The following is a 25986-nucleotide window of genomic DNA, read 5'->3' as shown; positions in this document are numbered from 1 at the left end:
TATATATATATATATATAAATATTGTAAAAGTTTAATAATTAGTTTTTTTTCATTATTTTTTTTTAAATAATCTTCAATGTAAAATGTACTTTAATTTTTTTTTTTTTACAAATATCCTGAATTATTAGTTTTTTTGTTGAGCTGAAATGTAAAATTACATTTTACAAACTAATGCAATCTTATCTTAATAAAATATCAGATGACTTCGATTTGATGAGCAAGTTAAAAAAAGTGAAGTTCAAAAAAATTTATTCATTTAATTTTTTAATGATTTTTTTTTGCACCACGACTTTGACAAGTTTTTAAAATATATTTTTCAATGTCAAATGTATTTTTACAAATATCATGTTTTTGTGGAGTTGCACCACACAACATTTTACAACCTGAACTCATCTTCTCAGAATGTTTCTGCATGTTGGTTGCACCATATGACTTTGATTTGATGACAAAAGTTTTATATATTATTATATATTTTAAGATATTTTTCAAGATGTACTGACCTCCACAAACAGTCAAGAGGGTCTACATGGGGTCTGCCACATGACTTTAATTTGACAACAGATGTTTTTTTTTATTTTTATTAACAAATGTTATGAAATAATTCATAAATATGAGGGCCTGTGATGCACGTTGTTTACTCAACCTGACTTTAACTTCTACAAACAAAAGTTAAAATGAATATTTTGTTCAAGAAAACAATTGCAAAACATGATTTTAATTAGTTGGATCAGCAAATAACCATCTTCAATACTTCTGTATTTCTGGCCATACATCTCTTTGATAAGTTTCATTATAGGTTCTTCTGATCAGCATGTTGGTTCCTAAAAAAACCACCAGAGACCTTGCAGAACTCCAGCACTTGTCCTCTGACATCAGGCAGTAAAATCTTTTGGTTCTAATTGAGGCTTTTATTTTCAAGCGCAGGTGAAGCTAGTTACTCATTATCTATATGTTTGCAAACTGAATCATTTGTGCAACTACTTCAATGCTAATAAAACAGAAAACAAAGAGTGATGAAACGGCCAGACCATCTCATTTGCCTCTTATTTCCATTTGTGCTCCATTACGGTTAGGCCCTGTTTACGTCTGTAGATAAGTGAAAGACCCAAAACATGCAAAGTCATCATTTGCTTATCGGCTATTTTAGCAAGGTACATTTGTATTTACATGGCTAAAAATATGGAGAAACAGGCTATGCTTTTCGCACATGAGCTGTTAGGGAGGAGGGGGAGGGTTCGATGGGGCTTCCTCTTTGTGGTCCCTGTTGGTGACACCAGCACCTAAGCAACCGTCGCAGGGCATAAAAAGCAGAGCCGGATACGCAGAAGGGAAACCTGTAGAGTGTCAAGTGCAGTATGATCACTAGCAGGAGTGCATGGCTGTGGATTCCTGGGCAATAAGCCCTCGCTCTACCATGCCTGGCCTAATCCCACAACCTCTCCCAACACATCTCAACATGGACAGAGACGACTACAGGAGAAACAAGACCTTGTAAGTGTGATCTACAGGCATTTGCACTCAACTATCAGCTCAGGGGGAATCGATTGTGAGTCCCAGCATGCTTTAGTGTAGGTTTGCATGTGTGAAGCGTAAAATGCAGACAACAAAGCTGACTTTCTCTCTATAGAGGAAAGAACCTCATGTGCCGACTAAAGTGTTTGTTCACCAGTTCATCTGCTCCTGAGAGGTAAGGAAACAGTGACACATCTTATAAGGACACCAGGTCCAAAATAGTTCAAACAAGAGTTATTGCTTCTAATCCAGTTACGGTCAACTAATGGAAACCCGTTTGATCTCAGCAGGCTAAGTTTAGAAGACACCCAACAATGGTCGCAATCTTTGGAGCGACTTCTCGGCTCCAAATGTAAGTCTTTTCCAAAGCTATTTTTGGCATTGGTTTGCTGAGGCCAGAGTAAACTAAAACACGAGTAAATTAAAGAGGTTTTCATTCGCACCGTGTGTTTTGACGCGCAGATGGCCTGGCCACATTCCGCACCTTTCTGAAGTCGGAGTTCAGCGACGAGAACATCGAATTCTGGTTGAAGTGTGAGGACTACAAGAAGATAACGTCGTCCCATAAGATGAGCTCGAAGGCGAGGAAAATCTTCGAGCAATTTGTGGAAGCTGAATCTCCGAAAGAGGTACATGACACACAAGTCAACACCCTGTCGCTATATAAATCAATGAGGCAGTGCTAGTAGTGTCTGTTGTGTTGCGATATGTTTTCAATAGAGTTTTTGACATGCTGCAGAGCCACTTTATGCTTTTATTTTCTCCATTTGTATGAAAAGAACTTTATACATTTCATATTGAATATATATAGTAGCAATACAATTTTATAAGAAATTAATTATTAAAAATTTGCTTTCATGAATAATATAATACAAATAATAATTAATCATTCATTGGAAGTACATTTGTATTGAAGTTGTATGTATATACAGTAGTAATGTAATGTAATTCTCATTCAAGTCAATGAATAGAATATACTATTATATATTTAAAATAATAATTATAAATAATTGCAATGTAATGTAATAATGCTATTTAATTACAATAACAATATTAAAATAATAAAATATAATAAGTACATTTGTAATGGATAAGTATCTAAAATAAAGGACGATATGTATATAATAATAATATATAAATATATATATAAATGAAATAAGAGTTATTCACCGCTAAAGTCTAGAAGTGAGTGTACAGCTGATTGGTTCATACTTGGATAGATTATGGACTGGCAACTAAAGCCATTTTCCTGGGGCCACTAACTGTCAGGGGCCCCCAGCAGAGGAGCTTGATCCCTGGAAACAGGCCACGGCAGATCTAAAACATATATAGATATAGAAACAACTATTGATTGTGAAATAAACAAAGGAATTAGTAATATTATCTGATACCGGCCTCTTCACAGCACAAACTATGGCTTCTGAACACCTTAATGGTGCGTTGTTTTATACTAGGTATGTCACTGTCTCTTTTATTTCTCACAATTGGTCACTTCCAGTGTACACATAGTGTCAATGGCTCTCATTTGCATCGCAGATAAACATCGACTATCAAACACGGGAGGAAATCAAGAGGAAAGTGAAGAGTCCGACGCCGCAGTGTTTCGACGAGGCTCAGAAGATCGTTTACGGACTGATGGAACGCGACTCTTACCCCAGATTTCTACGGTCTGAGATGTACAAGACCCTTCTTGAGTCCTTTGCTGCGGATAATGCTCAAACATGACTCTATGGATATATCACACCGAAGCTAAAACTGGAACTGTCTGGTCTTGCAGGACCAGAACCCTAAAGCTTGCGCCCCTGCCGTGTGGATCAGACCCCAAAAGACCCTTGAGACTAGAAGGAGACAATATGGAGCGATGGTTGGGAATGTGCCATTGATATCAAAGTCCAACATGTTACTGAAGCACCATTAGTGCTTCTTAACCGAGGCTGCTTCCTGTGTAGATAAGGATGCAGCTCCTTCAAGCCCTTCCGGTGGTTTCTGAAGCTACAGTGTGGGCACAACACTATTTTATTTTCCTGGCACTTCCAGAAGATCTTTAAGAACTTCTTCACCATGTCCTACAATGACTTTAGTAATGAAAAGCTACCTCAGCCAATTAATTGGTTGAGTTAGTTTGGACACTTTTGTGAGAGGAACTTGACACATCCTATTTCAACATCGGTGTCTTCTTGCCACACAGATGTATAACATTAAAGAAAGTGTGACTTTATTACCTTCTCGAGAGGTCAAGTTTAAATATATATAGTTTACAGTTGTAGCATATGTGCCACACACAAAAACTGTAGGCATTACCTGTAATGTTAAAACGTTTAATTTAAATAAATATGTTTTCTATTTATTAGCCACAGCCACTGGTTGGATGTTGATTTTTGTTCTGTCCACTGTCATTTTTGAGGAGAATAAAATAAAGATTAGACACTGTTGAACTTTTGACTCTGTTTTCCTTTTTGTCTTTGGTTTATGAAGCCCTTTGCTTTTCTTTTTTGCGAAATACAAAAAAAAAAAAAACCTTGAAATAATGCAATCACCTAGATCACAGATTTGTATTTAAGAACAAGCAAAATATTTCTATACTTTATATTATGCCTTACTTCCAGTCAAATAAACTAAAAAGACACACACACACACACAAAACATTCACAAATATTTATTCTTTTAAGTATTCTGGCCAACAAGACGAAATGATTAATGAATTTGCTATTCTAGCCAATAACCGATAAACGGTATTATTTTATTATAGATTTTATTTCCCCCCCAAAAAAACACATTAAAATGTCAAAAAGTTCCACTATCGCTTAAGTTTTTGGAAACAATTCCACTATCACTTAAGTTTTTGGAAACAATTCCACTATCGCTTAAGTTTTTGGAAACAATTACCGATAAATACCGTTAAATGAAAAAAATAACCAATATGGTGTCAGTATGTTGTGTATTCCCAATGAAATGTCTTAGCTTTACCGTGTTGCCTCTTAAGCTAATTTATCCTGTTTAAAAGGTGTTTTCACTGCAAAACAAGATAGTACATCCACTACTGATACTGTATAAAATACCAAATACATCACTTAATGTGAACTTTACAGCTACTGTCTACTCATTCGATTAATATAAGAATTATCCTTTTCTAACCGTTGGTCAACAGGTCCCATGACTACACAGTGAAACAATTACCTTTGAAACGGGAACAGACGAGTTTCAGTTCCCACAGAACAGGGAATTAAGAAAGAAAGACTTCATAAGTGCCAGAGAAGTGTGCATCGCAGCGGCTGCTGAAAAGTCATGAGATCTTGCAACTCGCACATTTCTGCTATTGCATGTCTAATGTTGCTAACCTAGTTCTTGACGCAAAGCCTTCCTCTATGAGACTTGCCATTTAGTAAACACTTCACACTAATTGTAGGGACTGTCCCGCTGGATAAACTTGAATGTGTTGGTCTAGGGCACATAAGCAGAACTGTGACCATAAAAACTGACTCCTTTTAGGGACTTAAGTCTTTAGACATCTGTTTCATGGTTTCTCGTGCAGAACGCTAATGCCTAATTTAGTTTATAATGAATTTACAAGCTTTAAATATAGAGCCATTCAGTAATGATGTCTATTTATAGTCAATTGGGAATGGTAATGTGCCGTGTCTTAGAAGCAAGATTTCCCAGAGACTTGGATATGCTAGAAAATGGTTCATTTCAAGTCATGAATATTAGCTTGTTAGCCTGTTCGCATATTGTGTTTACAAAGCACATGCCAGTTTTGTGTGTACTTTATGTTGTAACAACATAACATGAATGCATGATTTAGCAATTCTAATAACAGGCATAACTAAAAAACAATCATTCTGTTTCGGGACATACAGCTCTACCTTTGTAAGGTTTTGAAACAGAGCTAATAGCTAACATAAAAAACTGTTGTTCAAAGATGACCAAAAGAGTTTTGCAAGGGGTGAAAACTGGTCAGAAGATTCCAGAGATGAACTGTCAAGCTGGACTAGAACATGACTGCTTTATTGATTTCAATCTATGAATAGTAATTCATTAGCATGTTAGCATATTGTATTTACAATGCACACAATGGTTATATATTTAATGGGAGTGTATGTATGTAGATGTTATATGTAAATGTTGTTTAAATGTAATTTATGTTGTAGAACACACATCTTACGCTTACATAGGCCACAACAGGTTTTGTGTAATTTATGTTGTAGAATATAACATGAACGTTTATTCAAGTAATGCTAATCAACGTCATTACTGAAAAACATTCATTCTGGACAGATTAACTTTTGTACTTTTACTTTTACTCGCACACACACACACACACACACACACACACACACACACACACACACACACACACACACACACACACACACACACACACACACACACACACACACAAACTACAAAGCATGAAGGTTATTTCAAGTTCACCAAACAAGCTGCCTCTTTTATGGGAAAAACATTGTGCACCCTCACCAAAAGACGGTGCTCTTGATTTCATGCTAAGGTACTTTTGGAGTCCCCCCATGAGTACAGCACATGTGTCATTGCTGGGAAATACCTCGTGCGTAAAGCTTTTGGACTATCGTCTATTCGAACGGAAACTTGGCAACAATCTCGCTGGGAACCACTTAAGAAACTCACTGATATTTACAGTCTGACCACCATAACAGATGATAAATCTTTTAAAAACACTGGGTCTGACATCTGCAAAGCTGCACAATATGAATGGGGTCATAAAAATGGACTTTATATGGAGCAGTTGTAGCGAGTCCATTTGGTAGGTCTCCTAGCGTGTCTTTTTCCCAAAAACGCTGATCTTCTGAGGTTTACTAAAAAAAACCTGCCTCAACAGCAGATGTTAATCTTTGCAATGACAGTATGACATAACAAATAGGAAGTGGTCAGAAAAGCTCATTGTGTTGCAAAAAGATATTATTCATGCAAAGATGTGGAAAATGTGGAAAGATAGCATTAAAGATGAATTCTTTTTAATTGGGCCGGAAACCAATAACCTGGCAATGACCTTAACAACCAAGTCGCACAAACACATTTTTTGTGAAATGTAAAAAATTCAGTTCTTTGTTAGTGTATCGCTTCTGTAAGTGCATGGAAGTTTCAACTTAGTCCAATTTTAATGATCCCATGTCTATGCAAATCAATCTATTTTCCATACCCTCTTTAGCACCATATAAGGCATTGACACTAATCATGCGCATATCAGAATTTGCATCTCATTGACTAAATGAATGGAAACATGCATAGTTCTGATGCCACACTGGTGACAGGAACAAACCGCTCTATGTGTGGTATTCAGGGATGTGTCCTCTTTCCAGCACCTATGGCTGAAAACCAGTATTTCATGTTCAAAGTGAATAGGATTAGGTGAATTACACAGTGTACCATTACTATGACAAATGCATATTTCATAACTATTTCCATCTATGTTCTAATTTGAGACATCACATGCATGAGGATTTGTAGATAGATATGTATGTATGTTTATATATAAATATATATTGTAATATTTTATTTATCTATATATCCATCTGTCTGTCTATATAAAATGTATACGTGTATATAATATATTGTAATATTCTATCTATATATCTAATATTTATATCAAAATTATATAATCATAAAGGAAAACTGCATATAACCATTTACTGTAAATATATATAAAAAGTGTAATATATAAATAAAGCATATATATATAATATATATAAATAAATATGCATATCTGTGATCCATACAATGTTCACATGCCCAATATCATAATTTCGCCATCTGACTTGAGAAATGCACATGTTGGATGGAGTCTTTTGAATCTGATATTTAAGTTGCATCAGAAATAAGTTAGCATTTACCATCTGGTCATGCAGTTTGTCATGCAAACAGTTCCTGTGCAGCAGTTAAATCAGTGATAAGGGACGTTTTTGCATTAGGCTCCACTCTTAAAGACAAAACAAATTCTCATGCTCAAGAATGGCTAAAAACGGTTTGTCTGTCAGCTGCAAACATTTTGAGATAATTTAGTCAAGGGTTCAATCTTGTCACAGATGTTTAATCTTCCACCACACTGTGTGTTTATTGGTGAAACCCTAAAGACACGAAATGTGATCTACTGCTCTTTTTCTTCAGGAAATGCATTTTTCGGTATCATCTAGTAAATCTGAAATCCTTCAACCGATGCAATAAGCACACTGATCATTTTAGCCTGATGCTTACAGTTAAAAAGCAAAAATGGCACAGATTTCAAGTTTTTTTAGTAGTCTGACTCATCCAAAGTAATTAAAACGCTGAGCTTTTTTTTAGAAACAAGTTTCTATAAATAAAGCACTGTGGAATGCTGGTTGGGAACAAACCTGTTTGCTTAGTACTGTTTGTCTGAGACGGATATTGCGTCAACATCCTCAAGTTACAGACGTGACTCAGTATTGATCGTCTTGAAACGTACACATGGTCTTGGTCTTTATTTTCACAACTTTGCGCATTCTGTAATAAAAACAATCAAAATGATTTAATAACACAAATGGAAAATTAAGGGGAAAGGGGTTGCATGATATCAAATAATGTTAAATAAATCAAAACCTAATTTCACAGACATTAATCCTAATCTAATGCATTCCAAGTCAAAAGCTGATGATTATTTGAGAAAGAGCTGCACACTCACACACTGATGCAGGGCGGCCAATCAGATTCTTCCCCTGTTGATAAGGCCCCACCCAAAGCACTGAAAATGGTATAAAACCCCCACACTGCAAGTCACAGCATGTTTCAGTTCAATGGAAAATGATGGATAGAATGGCAAAAATGAAAAAATCAACGCAAGATTTGAGCAGGGAGCGTTTGATCTACTTCAGGAACCCTGATACGACTACAGAACAGAACGAAATGAAGTGAGACTTGCATTTTATCACTTTGCTTTTTGTTTTATGCAGAACAATTAATCCGTGGTTGCTAATGTTTCTGGATTATGATTAACAGACAAACAAACTGGAGATCGAGAATGTTTTTTAAGACTTTTCCTGTGAGAGAATCATGCCACACAATGCCACAGATAAAATCATACGGGTGAGCATTAAAAATACTTATCTTTTGCATAAATCACTAGGCATATGTGCATGTATTAAAGTGGGATAATGGATTTATTAAAAAAAGATGTTAGATGAAAATCTAAAATTTTAATCTAAATAAAATAATAAATAATTATATTAAATTGAAATACAATTATTAATTATTTAAAATTAAATAACCCTTCTCTCTTTAAATTCCCACAGGCCAACTACTATAGAAGTTACTCGATGGGCTCAGTCTCTGGACAACTTGCTGAGTAGCAAATGTAATTATTATTTAACTTATGAATTTTATGTTCATCTTTATAATATTTGATTAAATCATTTTTTTGAATATTTTCTTTTTAGAATTTCTACAAATATAAAATATGATTTGTTATTTATTAATATTCCATAATAACTATACATAAAATCACATATATATGTGTGTGTGTGTGTGTATATATATATATATATATATATATATATATATTAATTTTCATATCTTTTATCACACGCACACGTGTACAAAAATTTTCTTATTTTTTTATTTTAAGTTGGAAATGCACCACATAGTGTAATGTTAACTGATTGGATTAATATCCTCATTTCTCAGGTGGATTAACTGCTTTGCGACTTTTCATGAAGTCTGAGCACAGCGAGGAGAACATCGAGTTCTGGATGGCTTGTGAAGAGTTCAGAAAGATCAGGTCCAGATCAAAACTCAAATCCAGGGCAAAAACCATATACGATGAATTCATCAGGCCAGATTCTCCAAAAGAGGTGAGGTTTAGTCAATGACAACAAAGCGGATTCATTTTCATTTAGCTGCACCACACATTCTCTTGATATCTTTCAATTCTTCGCTCTAGATCAACCTGGATTTCTACACAAGAGAGTCCCTTCACCAAAGCCTTCTGATCCCAACGCAGTGGAGTTTCAAAGCAGCCCAAAACAGAGTTTACTTCCTGATGGAGCACAACTCGTACCATCGGTTCCTGGACTCTGAACTCTATCAGAAGCTCTGCAGAATTGCTGCAGGAGAGCGATAATGTGTTCAGATGGCCGGTCCGTTTTAGAATGCTGTGCATCCAGTGTTTCATGTTCGATGTAGTGATAGTGCTACTGTGATTTCAGTGTATTTAAATATTGCATATTTTGCACAGATTTGTAGATAGTTAAGACGAATGTCTGGCATTGGTATTGAATGTTCACATATGTGACCCTGGAGCACAAAACCAGTCTTAAGTCGCTCGGTATATTTTTTAGCAGTAGCCAAAAAAAACCATTGCATGGATCAAAATGATCGATTTTTCTTTTATGCCACAAATCATTAGGATATTAAGTAAAGATTCCATGAAGATATTTTGTAAATTTCCTACTGTTAATATATCAAAACTTCATTTTTGATTAGTAATGTGAATTGCTAAGAACTTCATTTGGACAACTTTAAAAGGGGATTTTCTCAGTATTTCGTTTTGTTTGCACCCTCCGATTCCAGATTTTTAAATAGTTGTATCTCATCCAAATATCGTCTGATCCTAATAAACCATACATTAATGGAAATCTTATTCATTCAGATGAAGTAGACATTCTAATATTGAAAAATTGACACTTAAGGTTTTGTGGTCCAGGGTCAAATATATATTATGTTTTGGTGTTTACTTGTAGGTCTTTTTTATTATTATTTTTGCTTTTCAATGCAATAATGAATCATTTTTGGATGAAATAATTTTTTAATTGTCATTCCAGTACTTTCTGGAGTTTTGGGGGCACTGCTAATAAAACAAAATGTAAGCAAAAGGTGTATAAATGTTTAGCGGCTGACAATGGATTTTTATTTTATTTTTTATCAGCATTGGTTAATATTGAATATTTAATTAATCATACTTATTTCCCCATGTTTTTTTTTTACTCTTAGATTTTTTTTTTTTTACCTTTGCTATCATCTAAACGTTTCTGAAAGTTAATCTATAAAAACACCAATAACAATAATAATAATAAAAATATAAATGAATAATATTCATTTGTCATTCCATTCTACTGTAAATAATAATAGTAAATACTGTAAATAAAAGATTATTGGAGTAAGTATTACAGGAATACTTTCTCCTGTAATTCTATTCTTTCTACTTCTACTTCAGAATGTAAAGTTTAAATTCATGTGCACCATGATACTTGTCAATCTCTGTAAATATTTGTGAAATTTACAAGCAATATATGAGTGATAATTATTTCTACACTATTTTTTAAGCCTTCCTTTCTGGATTAATAATAATAATTATATATATATATATATATATATATATATATATATATATATATATATGCAACCAAAATGCTATAGGTATATTGTTATTATATACAGCAGATCCTATCCCTTCCTACTTCATATTAATTCAAGTTGAAGTGTAAATTCAGTTGCATCACAACAACAGAACATTTCACAAACATCCTTGCACTGCTATTGGTTAGGCAAACAACTAGCCCCGCCCCAAACTCACAACATTAATTGCTCTGATACCTTTAAAGTTATTTTTAGATTCTGAGAGAAAAAAACCAAATAAATGCCTTTCAAGTAAACGATCAGATCAGTTCAACCCATGACCAGTTTTACAAGTTTGTCTCATTAACCAAAACAAAAGTAAAGTGCAGTTTGCGCAACAAGTTCACCCACATTTGATGAATTATTGCAGACTTCAACTCTCCAAACATTTACAGTATACTCTCACATACTCACGTCATTTCACTGGTATATCGAACTTAATCATCTTCCCATTTAAGGCATGACTGAAAGACCTGAGATGTACCTGCAGAACAAAACAAAACTCACGTAGAGACAAGCACTGAATGCACATAACAAGCAGAACATTCTGAGCTTAACATGTTTGTTTTGTTCCAGCTGCAAACAGCACACGTTTGACACAGCTAAATGTGTGTGTGTGTGTGTGTGTGCAAGGGGTTTAATTTACCTCCAAGGCACATCTGTGTTCCTTCTGGTCCTGTAGATGATCTCATGGCTGTCCGACACTGAACAGACACCCAACACTGCGTCTGTTTAACCGATTCAAGAACGTGTTCACAGACTCAACACCTATTTACAAACAGAGCTGGCTTTCTTCAACTCAATTGCCATGGTTCACCTTCATCTCTGCAGTGGGCCTGGGACACTTACTGGATGACTAGCTTGATAATATATGAATCTCAAAGCAAGTGGCTTTTATTTTAAAGACATGGCATGTTTTTCAAAGCAAAATATTTAAAAATGAAAAAAGAAAATTATGAATGGGATGAACTTTACCAGTGGTGACTCTGCTAGGAGACATGGACTTTATTACCACACTAAAAATCAGCCTGGGATCAGTTGGTTTAAAGTTAAAAGGCAAAATGTATTAGAAAAGAAAAAAAAATATTTACAATTCAGACTTAAAAATATGTACTTGTGATTCACACACACACACACACACACACACACACACACACACACACACACACACACACACACGCACACGCACACGCACACACACACTAAAAAAAATCCTTCCACAAATTCTGAAGTGTGACTTCAGAGTTTAAAAATACTTTTTGGGGACAATAGATAAATTAACACAAATGCAATTTAAAACAAATGTAGTAAACAAAAAAAATAAAAATAAATAAATAATAATAAAAATTAATAAATACTTATTACATTTATTCAAATATGACTTAAGTGTTGAAAAAGACTTCTGAAGGCAGCTAAAAAGCAGCTATAGAAAATGTGTTTCTCGAGACTTCTGTAGTGTGAAGGTATTCAACACATGTTGATAACGCAGATGTTCGGAATAGTTCTGAAATTCAGAACATGTTCACAACTTGCACACTATTAAAGACATAACTCAATTTTGTTGTTGTTGAAAAGAGTAAGATTTTTCACATCATAGGATCGAACTGGACACTTTCACAGTGCGTGCGCGCGTGCGTCACACAGCAGGTAATGGCGATATCATCATCACGCACCGGCGCAGTTTCGCGGTATTATCGATGGCCTCGATCAGCTCTGACGGCACTGATGTAAGATAACGCGTTCTTTCACGGCGTTGTGACACGGTTATCATGTACTACAGCGGCTCTGTGAAGATCACTAGTAGTCTTGGGAGTTTAAAAGAATGTAAATAAACAGTCCGGCAAATATAGAAACGCAAGTCACTGTGTAAACGACTGTCGCGCGCTGCGAGTACAGATGAAAAACACAAGGCTTGCCAAACTCTCGGCTGATTTAAGCCTCTGCTTTAACGCTGCAGACCATTGAAAGGCCCGTTCAGCTTTTTTTGAACACTTACTAAAGTGTCCACAACTTCATGTGTACGCCTGCACGAGAAAGGCAAAAGTCCGAAAATGCGAAGGCTATACGTTATACCTACTTGAAAATGCGCGTGCTTTCGCATGTTATAGTTATAGCACCTCTAGCGTCATCAAACGGAATTGCACAAATTACCACCGCTTTCATTCAGAGAAGCGTGGATTGGACTTATTTTTTTTTTTGCATGAATAAAAGGTATTTTTCATGTTTTCATATATATATATATATATATATATATATATATATATATATATATATATAGTAAAAACTTACTTAAACTTAAAATAATAATGCCGTAGTATATAAATAAAGCCAAAATAATACTGGCCTCTATATATATATATATATTAGAAGAAAAAAAATAAGACATTGAAATTACCCATTACTCAATCAGTGAATATTTCTGAGTAATTTCATTTTTGAATTTAACACGACTTTTAAGTCATTGAAAAAAAATTAATTATTAATAATAATAAAATAAAACTGTTGAACATTCGTACAAAATGACTACAACTCATATATAAACAATAGTTTATAAATAATATTACAATGACATGGCCTTATATATTTTGCAATTAAAAAACCACACACATGGAAATTACATGGAAATATTACCCATTACTTCACCAGTTAATATTTCTCAGAGTACTTACTTTCATTTTTTAGGTTAATGTTTGATTTTAAAGTCAATGTAGACAAAAAAAAAAAAAAAGATGTTGAACATTAGTCCTGTTATTTGTCAATGGAAACACACACACACACACACACACACACACACACACACACACACACACACACATATATATATATATAATTAAACACCTTTTCTGCATTAAAGCCATATTGAATAGCTAGTGAGTTATTTTTGAGGATTGCAAACATGCAAATAGAGATATATTTTCAATACTGGTTGCTACAGTTGGAACAACAATCCTGACGGCAGTCTCTCTGCCCACGAGTCTGCGTCACACTCCCAAATTAAACATCCCAGATGACAGGAAACATCAGGACAAAAACCAGCTCTACTTACAGACATGAAAAACATGTAAAGCAAACCAATCCTTTGAAAACAAGAAGCAGTTTGACATTGCTTAACAGACTGGAAGAAGTTTTCCATGTGATATTAATACAGATTTATGATACATCATAATTTAAAATCTTTCTCGATTCGGCTGTTACTAACCGAAGAGATTTACCATTCTGATTATGCACATTATTAATAGGTCATGAATAACAGAATAATATATAACTTAGTGCTTTAATGTACAGTATTTTACAGCAATTTAAGTAGTCTTTCACTGTGTGCTAATAAGAAAAACATGAAACAACACTATTACTGAACAAATGAAATTTATATGAAAATAAGACATTATTTAAACATCTCTTCGCATGCATGCACAGACATGAAGGAAATGACAGCTGCTCCTTTTATGGATACTGAAGACAAATGCACATCAAGATATTCCGTGGCATAAAATTAAACTGGGTCTAACAATGTGGGGTTACTTGGCTTCTTGTATTTTTTTGGCACTTTGTTTTTCCTTTGCCTGAAGAAACAGAGAGGAGAAGAAAAAAGACAATTTCATTTGAGAATTTTGAATATGAATACTGGAATATTTCCAACACTGCACTCTGGGTGTATAAATGCAAATGTACTAGCGTATTATATGGATGGTCTTACTGCAGAACTATAATAAGTTTTATTTATTTTTATTGTTTTTGCATAATACCATTTAAAGTTCACTGTCTTATTTGCTGTAAGGTTTCATGCAAATCCAATTACCAAGAGAACAACTGCAAGCTCAACAGCAAAGTCAAGATAACGAGACAGCACTGTCCTCTAGTGGTGTGAAGACACACTGGTGTGACTGGACTTACCTTCTCCACCAGTGGAATCAGCTGCTGATATTCAGCCAGCGTCTTCAGTAACTCCATTATAAAGGGCAGGTAGTTGTGCTTCCTTCTAATGTTCTCAACCTTCAAAAAAAAAAAAAAAATAAATAATTTTTTGATTAATTTTTTTTTAACGTTTCATATTCTTATACTTTATTTAAGAAGCATTTTGCAACCACCACCACAACAATAATAATAATAATAATGTTATTGTTTTCATCACTGGTCCTTTAAGTTTTCTTTAACTTTGTTATAAAATATCACTTTATAATAATTATTAATTATAATAATAAAAATAATATTATTATCATTTATTTATATTTTATAAACGAAAAGTAAAAGTAAATCAAAAGTAAACATAATTATTAAAAATATTATTATAGAATTACAAATATTATTATTATATAATATAAAATATGTGTGTTATAACTAGTTTTTTATAATAATTTTAATAATATTACTATAAGAGTGATATTTATAACTTCAAAAATAAATAATAATTATTATTGTTATAAAGTTACATTTTTAAAACATAGTTTTTGAAGTGTCAATGAGGAAAACAACAAAATTGAGATATTTGACATTTCATACTTTATACCATATTATAGTACGTATTAATATAATTCACATTTTTAAAACAAATTAGGAAAATAATAATAATAATATTACTATTATAATAAAATCTATTTATAACATATATAACTTAAAGGTTATCTTTTTAATGATCAATGAGGAAAACAAAAAATGATATTATTAATAATAATGTTATCTTGTTTTAATAATATTAAATAAATATTTAATAATGTTAAAATTTATGATGCATTATACTCATTTGTAATATAACCTTTTAAAAGACAAATTAATAATAATAATAATAATAATAAGTATTATTATGATTATGATGATTATTATTAAGTTATATTTTATAACATGCATAAATACATTTTTTGTATTGTTTTTAAAGGCTCAACAAAGAAAACCATATCAATAACAAAAAAGAAAAGTAGAGTTATTCTTAATAATACGCTATTAACAAATGACTTTTTAAACGCTCACTGACGGACAAAAGATGTGCATACTTTGTATCTTTTAAGTTTTTGGTTCTCTTCATCGATCAGGAGCTGGTACTTGGCGATCTCTGACTGGATAGAGCTGAGATGATTTCCACTCTGGTCAGTGTCCATCGGCTCTTCCTGTGAACAGCAGAAACGTCTTTAAACAACCTTCAACATTCGGTCGTTCCAGCATTTGACGCAGTCAGAAGATCTCACCTCTGCGAGCTGCGCCTGCAGTTCAACGATCTTCTTTTCATAAATCATCTTGCGGTCTGAAACAATGGCCATCAAGTTGAATCGAATCTCACCCTCGCTGTATCTGGATGAGTTCAAAAGCAGAAATGCTTCAATAAAAAACGGTTCTGTAGAAATATCACTGGCTCAAACCAGTTTGACGCTTACTTCTGTATTCTTTTCTCAATGACGGGCCGCACAGCACTGATCCAATCATCCTGGTCACACACACCTGAGAATATAACAAAATCATTTAAAAACACGAAACAACCGCTCAAATACAAACGATTCAATGCCGATTCATCTACCCAGGTCTATGGGTCCTTCACGAAGTCCGTCCAACTCATACAATCGGCCGTTAACAGGAACATAGCTCACAAAATGAAAAGCGTCCTCTTCTTTAGCCGACGACTTCGCGTCAAACTCAAACATCTGTTGTCTAAAAAAAAAAAAAAAGACAATTTCCAATTACATAACATTTCTCATATGGTACAACAGAAAACAAATGCACATAAAAGCAAGTGAAAATAACCTGGCGAAGCTGTTGTGAACTTGTCGAATCACTTCAGAGTTACTGAGAGCAAGGCCCTTCATCTTAAACATAAAAGACAAAGACAAGCTTAATAAACAATAATATTGAAAAATATCCATTAAAATAAAATATGCACCAACTTACCGCAGCATCAAAACTCTGTGAAAACTCTTTAAATTCGGACAGCGTTTCCCCGAGGTGCATATCAGGATGCGTACAGTTTAACAACACACTGACGATCGCTTGGGTCGCACAGGCATTATTGATGACCTGAAACAGTTTGCGAATATTCATTTCTGGTTATCCTTTTTACACTTTGTTACAGATCGCTGGATTTAATGAAATGCATGACTGTGCACCTGCTTGGCGAAGAAGATCTGATCCAGCCTTGAGTCTTGAACTATAGACCCCGCTGGCTCCTCACCGGGTTGCCACTTGAAGAGGAAAATCAGTCCATGAACGGGCCTGGAATGAATTAGAAGTATATTTCATTGCAGTTTAAACACTGGAGGAAGACTGGATATAATAATTGATTCAAGGATGTTGCTTACTTGAGATTTTCAAAGTTTTCTGGCTCCATGCTCCATATCTCTTCCACCTGAGCGCCTTTGCACCCTGATGACAACAACAGAAACATGAATCGATGCTTAATCGAAGATTCAAAACCCACAAATTTTGCCTGTGTATATTCTGAATGTAATGTTCAAATGTACCAGTAGGGCTGCACGATTATGACAAAAATCATAATTGTCGATTATACCCTTGACATTGTAATTGTGATTATTAATTACTTTTAGTTCTTTTCTATAAAATTAAGCCTCAAACGTAAACTATACATCAGATTGGTTTCTACTTTAAATTAGGCCTATAGAAAAGTAAAAATATGAATGGCATTTTAAAGTTATACTAAAACTAAAATTAAAATAAAAAACCCTTAAAATAAAGAAAAAAAAACGCATCTTAAGCACGCAGAATAACATAAGTGGACTTTGAATGATTACGTTATTGTGGCATCCATAATTGTAATCGTGATTAGAAATTCTATTAATCGTGCAGCCCTATGTACCAGTATAAAATAATTTTAAAAAATCCTTAATCTTATGTTTGATTACACCATTGACAGTCCAAAAACATTCAAAAATACCAACAACGCTCAAAAATAGTGTCTCAATTGAATCAATAATGCCTAAACATGATGTGAAGTGAGGAACACTGGGCAAAATGCCCCCCCCCCAAAAAAAATGCTCATATTGTTCATATTTTTACACAAAAATATGAACTGAATCCTCAGATATTCGGAACGTGACATAAAATGAATTGACTCTTTGTAACCTGCATATGATATTCGAAGACACTGAATCAAATGTTTGGTTGATGTCCACTTATTAATTAAAAAATGTATTCAATATTCAGAACACACAAATGATGTCCAAATAACGTTGACCAATGACATGCAAATGATGCTCTATTATAATGAACTGAAGGTTTGAACACAATATGAATGTCCAAAATGTCCACAAAAATATGAATTGAATGTTCAGAACGTGTCCAAATATAGAGTTCAAATGTTCGTAATGGGACCAGGGGCCAGTTGCATAAACTTAGCCTCGGTGTTAATACAGTGTCTTAAGAACTAGTCTGACCAACTAGCAGTCATAGCGTAGTCCATCCGTACACGATTTGGGATGCTACTTTACTTATTTAAGGTATACCAAAAAAAATTCCAAAATCCTCATCACTAATATCTTGGCATTTGATGTGTTTATTGAACCAATCAGATAAGAGTGAATGGAGAGTCAGTGACAGCCTCATATGATTGACTTCAAGAAGGTGAACCCGCCCCTTCCTCATGCTCGGGTGAGAGAATCTTGCTAAAACTGTACGCACTAGTATACGGGTTACTTCTGAAACCTTTTGTCCTACATATGCAGTCATTTAGACATTTGCAAATGTTTTACACATACAGATTGGTTTTCTACGCAGTCAATCCATTTTTGCAGTTTTTTTTTAACTGTTGTTTTTGCTTGCGAATCACAGGCTTGCGGTGCTTTGGACGTATTCCGAAAAAATAAATAAATAAATAAATAACCTGTGCCAAAAATGTAAGCAGTCCGAAGAATAGAAATCATATTTATTTTGTATCAGCATGAAGCAAGCTGCAGTTTCTCACTGAATGAATAACAGTTAAATTAAGCAAATATTTTTTTCTTACGTGCTTGAAAGACGATTTACACCTTTACAAAGATTATCTTGAGCATGCAAATTGTATTTACCCTTACAGTCTTATGTACACTTCCACAACTCTCACCTTTCGCATGCAAATCTTTATGGCATCATTTTACCTCCATACCATTAGACACAGGTTAAAAGCAGAGGTGGAAAGTAACGAATTACATTTACTCGCGTTACTGTAATTGAGTAGCTTTTTTGTGTACTTCTACTTTTTTAAGTATTTTTTTTAATCTGTAATTTTACTTTTACTTAAGTATATTTTGTTTGAAGTATTGTACTTCGCTACATTTTAAAACACATTAATTACTGAGTAAAAAAAAAAGTCAGTAAATAATGGGCAGGAGGGCAAACTGGCGCTAAAATCACAAGAAAGATGCAGACGGACAAAACAGGCGTTAGTGGTGCAGACACCGCTGAAAACGAAACCCCGTCATATTCTGAAGTTGAACTCAAGGAAATGAAGTGAACCCCTGGCCATATGTATGCTCTATTATGCTGTGTATGCTGTGCTTGCCTAGGGAGACCAAACTAGCAGTTTATAAAATCTCGACAAGACATCAACCCCACGTAAGCATATAGAGGTGAGCTAAATAATTGCGTCATTGCATTGGTGGTTAAAATGATGCTTTGACATTTTAGCAAGAGGTTTTGCACAAATTAGCCAAAAAGACTGGTGCGGAGTGTGCGATATATATTGTCTGCGATAATATCATAATTGTTGTTTTAATGATGTACGCGCGCATTTAGAGTGTTCTTTCACTGTGTGATTCAGTCTGTTGAAATGCATTTAGAATGAAATCAATCAAAATCATTTAGAATCAAAATCACACAAAGAATGCTGTCTTTTCCTCTAAAAATCATAATCACACACACACACACACACACACACACACACACATATATATATATATATATATATATATAGATCAGTGGGGATTTCTTTAAGACTGCAAGGGAAGCTCAGCTTCCCCTCTAATGTAAAAAAAACCCAACGGTCAAATATGTACTATTGTGTATTATGTATTGTGTTAATCAGCTACATGTCGGCTGACTCGATTTTCTTCTCATACATTCCCGTAGCGTCACAGTGCATTTCCCTGTTGAAGCCGAGCGTCCATTGACTTCAATGGGGCTGCTTTGAACAGTTTTTTTCAGTGCTCCGAAGCTAGACGGTCATTGGATAAATGCTGCGATTATGTCCCGCCCACGGACGCTCAGCGTCTCTGGAGGTGAATGAAGACTGGGCTTCCGCGTGATGATTGGAGGATCTGTCGATCTCCTTTTGACTGACAGCGGTCTGCACCATAAGAAGTCGGCGAAGCTGTTTCACGCTCAGTCCCATGATCGCGGATTTCTCAAGTGTATTCGAAAGACAAACTGCGGCAATATTTCTTGATATTTGTAAAATGCAGAACCACCACAAAATTAAATTGGTAACTAAGACAGATTGAAAATGTGCGCGCGCACACACACACACACACACACACACACACACACACACACACACACACACACTATAGCCATCTAGTGGTTAAAGTGATTTATTACAATTTTTAAACTGAATTTCCCCAAAAATGGGCAAAAATCTTACATTAAACCTTATAAAATTATCCATGGTATCCCCATGTATGAAAGTTAGAAATCTGGGTCTTTTATGAAGTGAATTTTACCTGAAATGCTTTTTTCTTTTTTTGTAAAAAAAAAAAGCCTATTTAAATAAATATTTATTTATTTATAGAAATGTAAAAGATTTAAATCCTCCAAAAACTGTACAAAGTTTAGTAAAAACATAAATGAACAGAGTAAAATTATATTTGTAAAAAATGTAAATATTTTACTATTACAAAATGAAATGTTATTGTCTGGGGTCAAAAAGACCCCGAGTGTCATTACAAATGAAGACCATTAGAGGGTTATAATGTAGGCCGAAAATGAGCTTCCCCTCTTTGAAAGACCAGCAGCCGCCACTGATATATATATATATATATATATATATATATTTTTTTTTTTTTTTTTTTTTTACAACAGGACAGTAAACTAAGAGACTTGCGTTTTAGACACCATATTGCCATTGTTTTTGCTCTATTTCTACAACAAAAATTTATTCCAAACACAGCCACCAAAGCAAAATTTTGCATCTCTGAGCAACATGACAGTGTTTCGTTTCTGAATGAATCAACTGTTTAAATGATTTGGTTCAATCGCAATGACTCACTTATTAACAGTGACTAGCTGACACATACTGGCCATTTTAATTTCACATTTAAAGTATCTTTTGATTTTTTTTTTTTTTATAATTAAGTTTTTATAATTTCAAATGAGTATTCAACATTTTATGTCTGGCATATCAAAACATTATTCATGCATTTGTAACTGCAGGTTAAATGCATTCTTGTCCTGCACTAAACAGTGTAATACATCTAAATGTCACGTCCGATGAAGCTTCTGCATTTCCTCTGTATTGAAAAGATGAGTTTGTTGATACTGATTTGCCTGGTAACAGCCCAAATGTTTTATTATTCTAAATAACTGATTCCTTTAATTAAAAACAACTAGTTTGAGATTAATAGACCTATCCCAGGGGTGTCAGACTCAGTTCCTGGAGGGCCATAGCCCTGCAGAGTTTAGTTCTAACCCTGCTCCAGCACACATATCATGTAGTTTTCAAATAAACCTAAATGATTAGATTAGCTGGATCAGGTGTGTTTAATTAGGGTTAAATCTAAACTGTGCAGGACTGTGGCCCTCCAGGAACTGAGTTTGACACCCTTGGCCTGTCCCATTTTTGACTCCCTCCCACTGGTTAAAATGTAACTAAGTAATTTTTACTCTGAGTAAATTTTAAATGAGCTACTTTTTACTTTTACTTGAGTGGATTTTTTAGACTGGTACTTTTACTTGTACTTAAGTAAAATTTCATTAATGTAATGGTACTTTTACTTGAGTAGAATATTTTTGTACTCTTTCCACCTCTGGTTAAAAGCAGCAGCACTGTCTCATTCCGCTTTTTATTAACAAGTGTAGTGCAGCGCTGACTCCCATTCAATTAATTCTGTGAATTATATGGATTTAAACGAGATTGCTGGCTGGCAGGGAATCACACCCTATATAATCTACAGATCTTGCTGAAATTCATAATCACTCAGCTGAAGCAGGACTGAAGCCCGCACCGCTAGTGTCTCTAATATAACATTAGAGCGCTCACCAAAGCCCTTGATCAGTTCTGTGAAAACCCCCGGGTCGCTCTCCATGAGACACCATTCTCCAGCGCTTCCCGCCATCTCTGGAATTATTATTATTGTTTTTTTTTAATTGTAAACGGAAAATTGTGTTCGTGTAGCGGTTAGTCGAGGCTAATGGGACTCACTCGCGCATAAGGTACTTTTCCCGGCATTCCTTTCGACATGCGTCATGTTTCTGCTTCACGTGGTGCTTTAGAAATGTGAGGCGCGCTTCTGCCTCCACGTGTCCAGGAGCGAATTCGAGATGTTCTTTACATTTTTATTTTAACATTTTAATATTTCAAAATGTTTACATTTTCATTTAAACTATGCCAATATTATGTCAACACACGCTTTATATTAATATATATATTAGCATTTAACAGAGCTTTCAGACTAGAAACAGGGTTGACATAATTATTTTCATGACTATACATTACCATGGAAGCCAAAATAAATATAATAATAATAATAATAATAATAATAATAATAATAAATATATGAGGTAACTATTTTTTTTAATCATACAGTTCAGACCATTTGTTTTCTCGCAAATTCGAGTTTATAGCTGTCAGTAACAGTTTGTCTTTGTAATTGCGAGATCCAAAGTAAAAAAAAAAAAAAAAGTGTGAGTCATTTTTTTTTTCAGATTAGCAAAAAAAATCTGAAATATAAACAGGCTTCCATACATTACTTCTCAAAGCCAGAAAGATATTTATTACCATCAATAATTTGTTTACAATGATGAAAATAAGGTTTTATATCAATCCAGTTTGTGTGCTTACATCAGAAAAAAAATGTGCACAAACATTTTTGTAAAAGATTTTATTTGGAATATTTATGTACATTAAGAAATGCTGAGGTATTGTACTCAGGTAAAAAGATGTAATCTAAAATGCTTAGTGTAATACCATTTGGTATTGTTTTTTTTGTTTTGTTTTTTTTTTTTACACAAAAACATACAGTGCATAATAACACCAAAATAACAATACTTACAACAAAGTCAATCAATCAAATACATATTAAAATAAAACTACTTAACCTCTGTTTGGGCTGTTCAAGGGTGACCAATGTGTATAAATACATATTACAAAACATTAGGACTGATTATTGAGCGCTGCCTGAGCCCTCGGGGCTGGAACTCAAACAGCATGGCCTACACTGTTCAGTAAGAGACAGAAGTTTCCCCTGCTGGTGGAGCTGTTTTGTATCTCTGCCTCCTCCAATGCACTGCCTGTTAATAAAGACTCTTAGCACCTGAAAGAGTTGAAAGGATTAACTTCAACAACACCATCTAGACAAGAACAATAAATCTAATTGCGTGCATAATTCCAATCAGCATCCAGGACTGGAACTGTTTTATACATATAAATAAACAGCAAGACTCACTGTTATGGCACCTGTCATTTGCGCTAAGGTCTCCTTGAGACGTCTACCATCATTGTGCTCATCCAGTTCAACAACTTTATATGCAGCTCCGATCTCAATAAAGACATTCTTCGCCCTCTTACAGTATGGGCTTGTGGTTTTGGAGAATATCACAACACAGTTACTGGAGACAACATTCTGTATAAAAAAAGATCCAGGTTAATAAATAAAAACAGGTATTAAAGGCATAACATATACGAAAGGGCTGCACGAGTTGGGGATTTTGTAATAATATTTCAATATGAATAAATAACTATTATTAATAGCAATTATATATATATATATATATATATATATATATATATATATATATATATATATATATATATATATATATATATATATATATATATATATACACATTAAAAATACACAAATCAGTCATCGTTTCCAAAAAGAATTCAATGGGTCATCTAGTTAATGCTATATATTAATTAGGCCTACAACAATAAAATTAAATTTCATCATGAATATACATCAACAATATCACATTAAACCACAGATTCCAAATTCCAAAATGACATTTCCCTTACATTCAACTTCCAAAACTGCATTCATGTTACATTCATTTAGTTGACTAGTGCTATACGCTGTATAGACAAAAACATTAATGGCATTATTAAAAACACTTACACTGACAAGCTACGCAATATGGTGTTCATAATTAAATGTGACTCATCTGCGATTTAAAACTCTATATTGCATAACTTGTCAGTGATGTACGATTAAATTATGATTAAATGCCGCTCCATCTGAAAGCACGCGATGGAGATTCATCACAGAATGGGCTTTACTGATGAGATGTACATGACAATCCCATGCGATTTATCATGCAGCCCTAAGTTTGTTTGGTGATAAAGTACAAAGTAGAAGAGGAAAACTAGGATGCCGGGTGCATTAGAAAAAAAACTATATATATATATATATATATATACTGTCTGAGTAGGTACTACATTTGAATTGACTTCATAACTGTTAAAAAAGTACATTCTATATGAAATCCGGATATACTACATCCACCATGTTGCTACTGTTACATTTAATGAACCTATAAAAACAGCATAAGCCTTCGTCTCCTAAAGTAGGTTCACGGGTCGTCCGAATACTTCAAGTGTACTTTGCCACCAGCCTGTCCTGTTCATTGGACATTGGACACTTGTTTTCCTCTAGGGGGCCTTAGTGGCTCAGGAACCCTAAATTCCCATTAATCTGCATCAAAATTCTAGAATGACTTTGTATCATTGCAGATATGTGCACACTATATTTTTTATGTATTCATTCAGAGGAATGCCACTTGAAATACAAAAACAGAAATTCGCAACAGTATTCCGAAGCCTTAAAACGCCTCCTCCATAAATCATACACGGCATTGATTGGTTCACCAGTGACGAGAAAAGGAACAGATTTTACGTGCTTAGTCACACTTTACAGTACTAACTCTATGGCCAGTGGCACACCCAAACCTTAACATCCATTTAATTAAACCCTTAACAGTAAAAGTACATTTCCTCACATTTGTATAGCTATCTTATTTTTAATATTTAAGTTTGTGCTATCTGTTTCACTTCTGAAAATGAGAGCATGTTTTAATGAGACTCTAGATTCATTAGCCACTGGACGAAAACAACTAGAAGAAAAACAAAGTGCAGTAAATGGTAACTATTTGAGCTACAAACCAGTGTGTTTGCAGTTATGACAGTACATTAATATGATAAGAATGACCAGTTTGCAGTATCAACCAGCATAACGAGCTGTTTTGTACAGAGCCACCAACATTCAAATGAACATTAAAATTAAGGGGTATAGAGTTTTTTTTGTCTTTGTCCTTCTAAGTTACGTTTATAATTTTGCATCCATTGGGTGGCACTATGCCATTCTGTAAAATACATTACACAGAACCAATACAGGATTATTTTTTTCTTCTTGTGATCTCAGTTATCCATTTTTTGGGGTCCTCCTTTTTATGACAAGTGATTTAATGGTGCTCCATATCTCTGATTTTCACAAAAGCTGCCATATTGCCATTTGCAAGAAAAAATAAATAATAAAAAACATAAGGCAATTGATTTTTCTACCCACTAATCCTTATGAATTAACCGAAGAGAATTAAGGCTGTTCTTGTCACTTTGTAAAAGAACATCAGTTATCCATCTCATAGTTATTCTGTCGACAATACATGTTTCGAAAACCCAAACAATGAGGAATTCAATGTTAAATTTTAAAGCACAGAACTGGCCCTAAAATTGTCATATAGCCTGAGGTTGCAGCTTTCTCTCTTTTAGCAGATTTGAAACAAAAAGAAACTTTGAATAATTTATTGCTTACATATTTTAAAGTTTAATGGCCTGAACTCCATACTCATTAACATTGTGAAAAGAAGATAAGCAGTGTGTCTTCATTTTTCACTTTTTTTGTAATAGGCCTCATACTTAAGGATGCACTTAAGGAAAAGTTTAGTTTGTTGTCCTAAATTTCCAGAAC

General features: G+C 34.1%; 4 protein-coding genes across 5 annotated transcripts; 2 read left to right on the top strand and 2 right to left on the bottom strand.

The window, feature by feature from the left end:
* Positions 1 to 671: 671 nt before the first annotated feature.
* LOC132131497 (regulator of G-protein signaling 21-like) lies at positions 672 to 3948 on the top strand. 2 transcript variants are annotated; one of them, XM_059543539.1, is made up of 5 exons: positions 672 to 1492; positions 1629 to 1688; positions 1804 to 1865; positions 1976 to 2142; positions 3050 to 3948. In XM_059543539.1, exons 1-5 carry the CDS (start codon positions 1377 to 1379, stop codon positions 3236 to 3238), a joined length of 594 nt encoding a protein of 197 aa, XP_059399522.1. In that variant the 5' UTR covers positions 672 to 1376; the 3' UTR covers positions 3239 to 3948. The 2 variants fall into 2 exon arrangements, with proteins under 2 accessions (XP_059399522.1, XP_059399521.1); XM_059543538.1 differs by having other exon boundaries at positions 677 to 1492; positions 1801 to 1865.
* Positions 3949 to 7930: 3982 nt separating this feature from the next.
* On the top strand, positions 7931 to 10589 carry LOC132131180 (regulator of G-protein signaling 21-like). Its single transcript, XM_059543172.1, has 5 exons — positions 7931 to 8412; positions 8501 to 8587; positions 8794 to 8855; positions 9185 to 9351; positions 9441 to 10589. Exons 1-5 carry the CDS (start codon positions 8306 to 8308, stop codon positions 9618 to 9620), a joined length of 603 nt encoding a protein of 200 aa, XP_059399155.1. The 5' UTR covers positions 7931 to 8305; the 3' UTR covers positions 9621 to 10589.
* Positions 10590 to 14243: 3654 nt separating this feature from the next.
* On the bottom strand, positions 14244 to 22266 carry LOC132131069 (ubiquitin carboxyl-terminal hydrolase isozyme L5). The gene is made up of 11 exons (XM_059542992.1): positions 22062 to 22266; positions 17176 to 17239; positions 16984 to 17089; positions 16769 to 16894; positions 16625 to 16686; positions 16401 to 16531; positions 16261 to 16324; positions 16075 to 16177; positions 15883 to 15996; positions 14789 to 14887; positions 14244 to 14457 (listed from the first exon to the last, which is right to left on the bottom strand). Exons 1-11 carry the CDS (start codon positions 22135 to 22137, stop codon positions 14413 to 14415), a joined length of 990 nt encoding a protein of 329 aa, XP_059398975.1. The 5' UTR covers positions 22138 to 22266; the 3' UTR covers positions 14244 to 14412.
* Positions 22267 to 23184: 918 nt separating this feature from the next.
* Positions 23185 to 23649, bottom strand: LOC132131386 (glutaredoxin-2, mitochondrial-like; the record flags this gene model as incomplete). Its single annotated transcript, XM_059543400.1, has 2 exons — positions 23185 to 23334; positions 23467 to 23649. Coding segments are annotated over 2 exons (333 nt in total), but the record flags the coding sequence as incomplete, so codon positions are not given.
* Between the last annotated feature and the right edge of the window lie 2337 nt (positions 23650 to 25986).

This window comes from Carassius carassius, chromosome 48, assembly GCF_963082965.1.
Source record: "Carassius carassius chromosome 48, fCarCar2.1, whole genome shotgun sequence".
In the NCBI taxonomy this organism is placed as follows: domain Eukaryota; kingdom Metazoa; phylum Chordata; class Actinopteri; order Cypriniformes; family Cyprinidae; genus Carassius; species Carassius carassius.
This window is presented reverse-complemented; position numbering and strand designations above follow the sequence as displayed.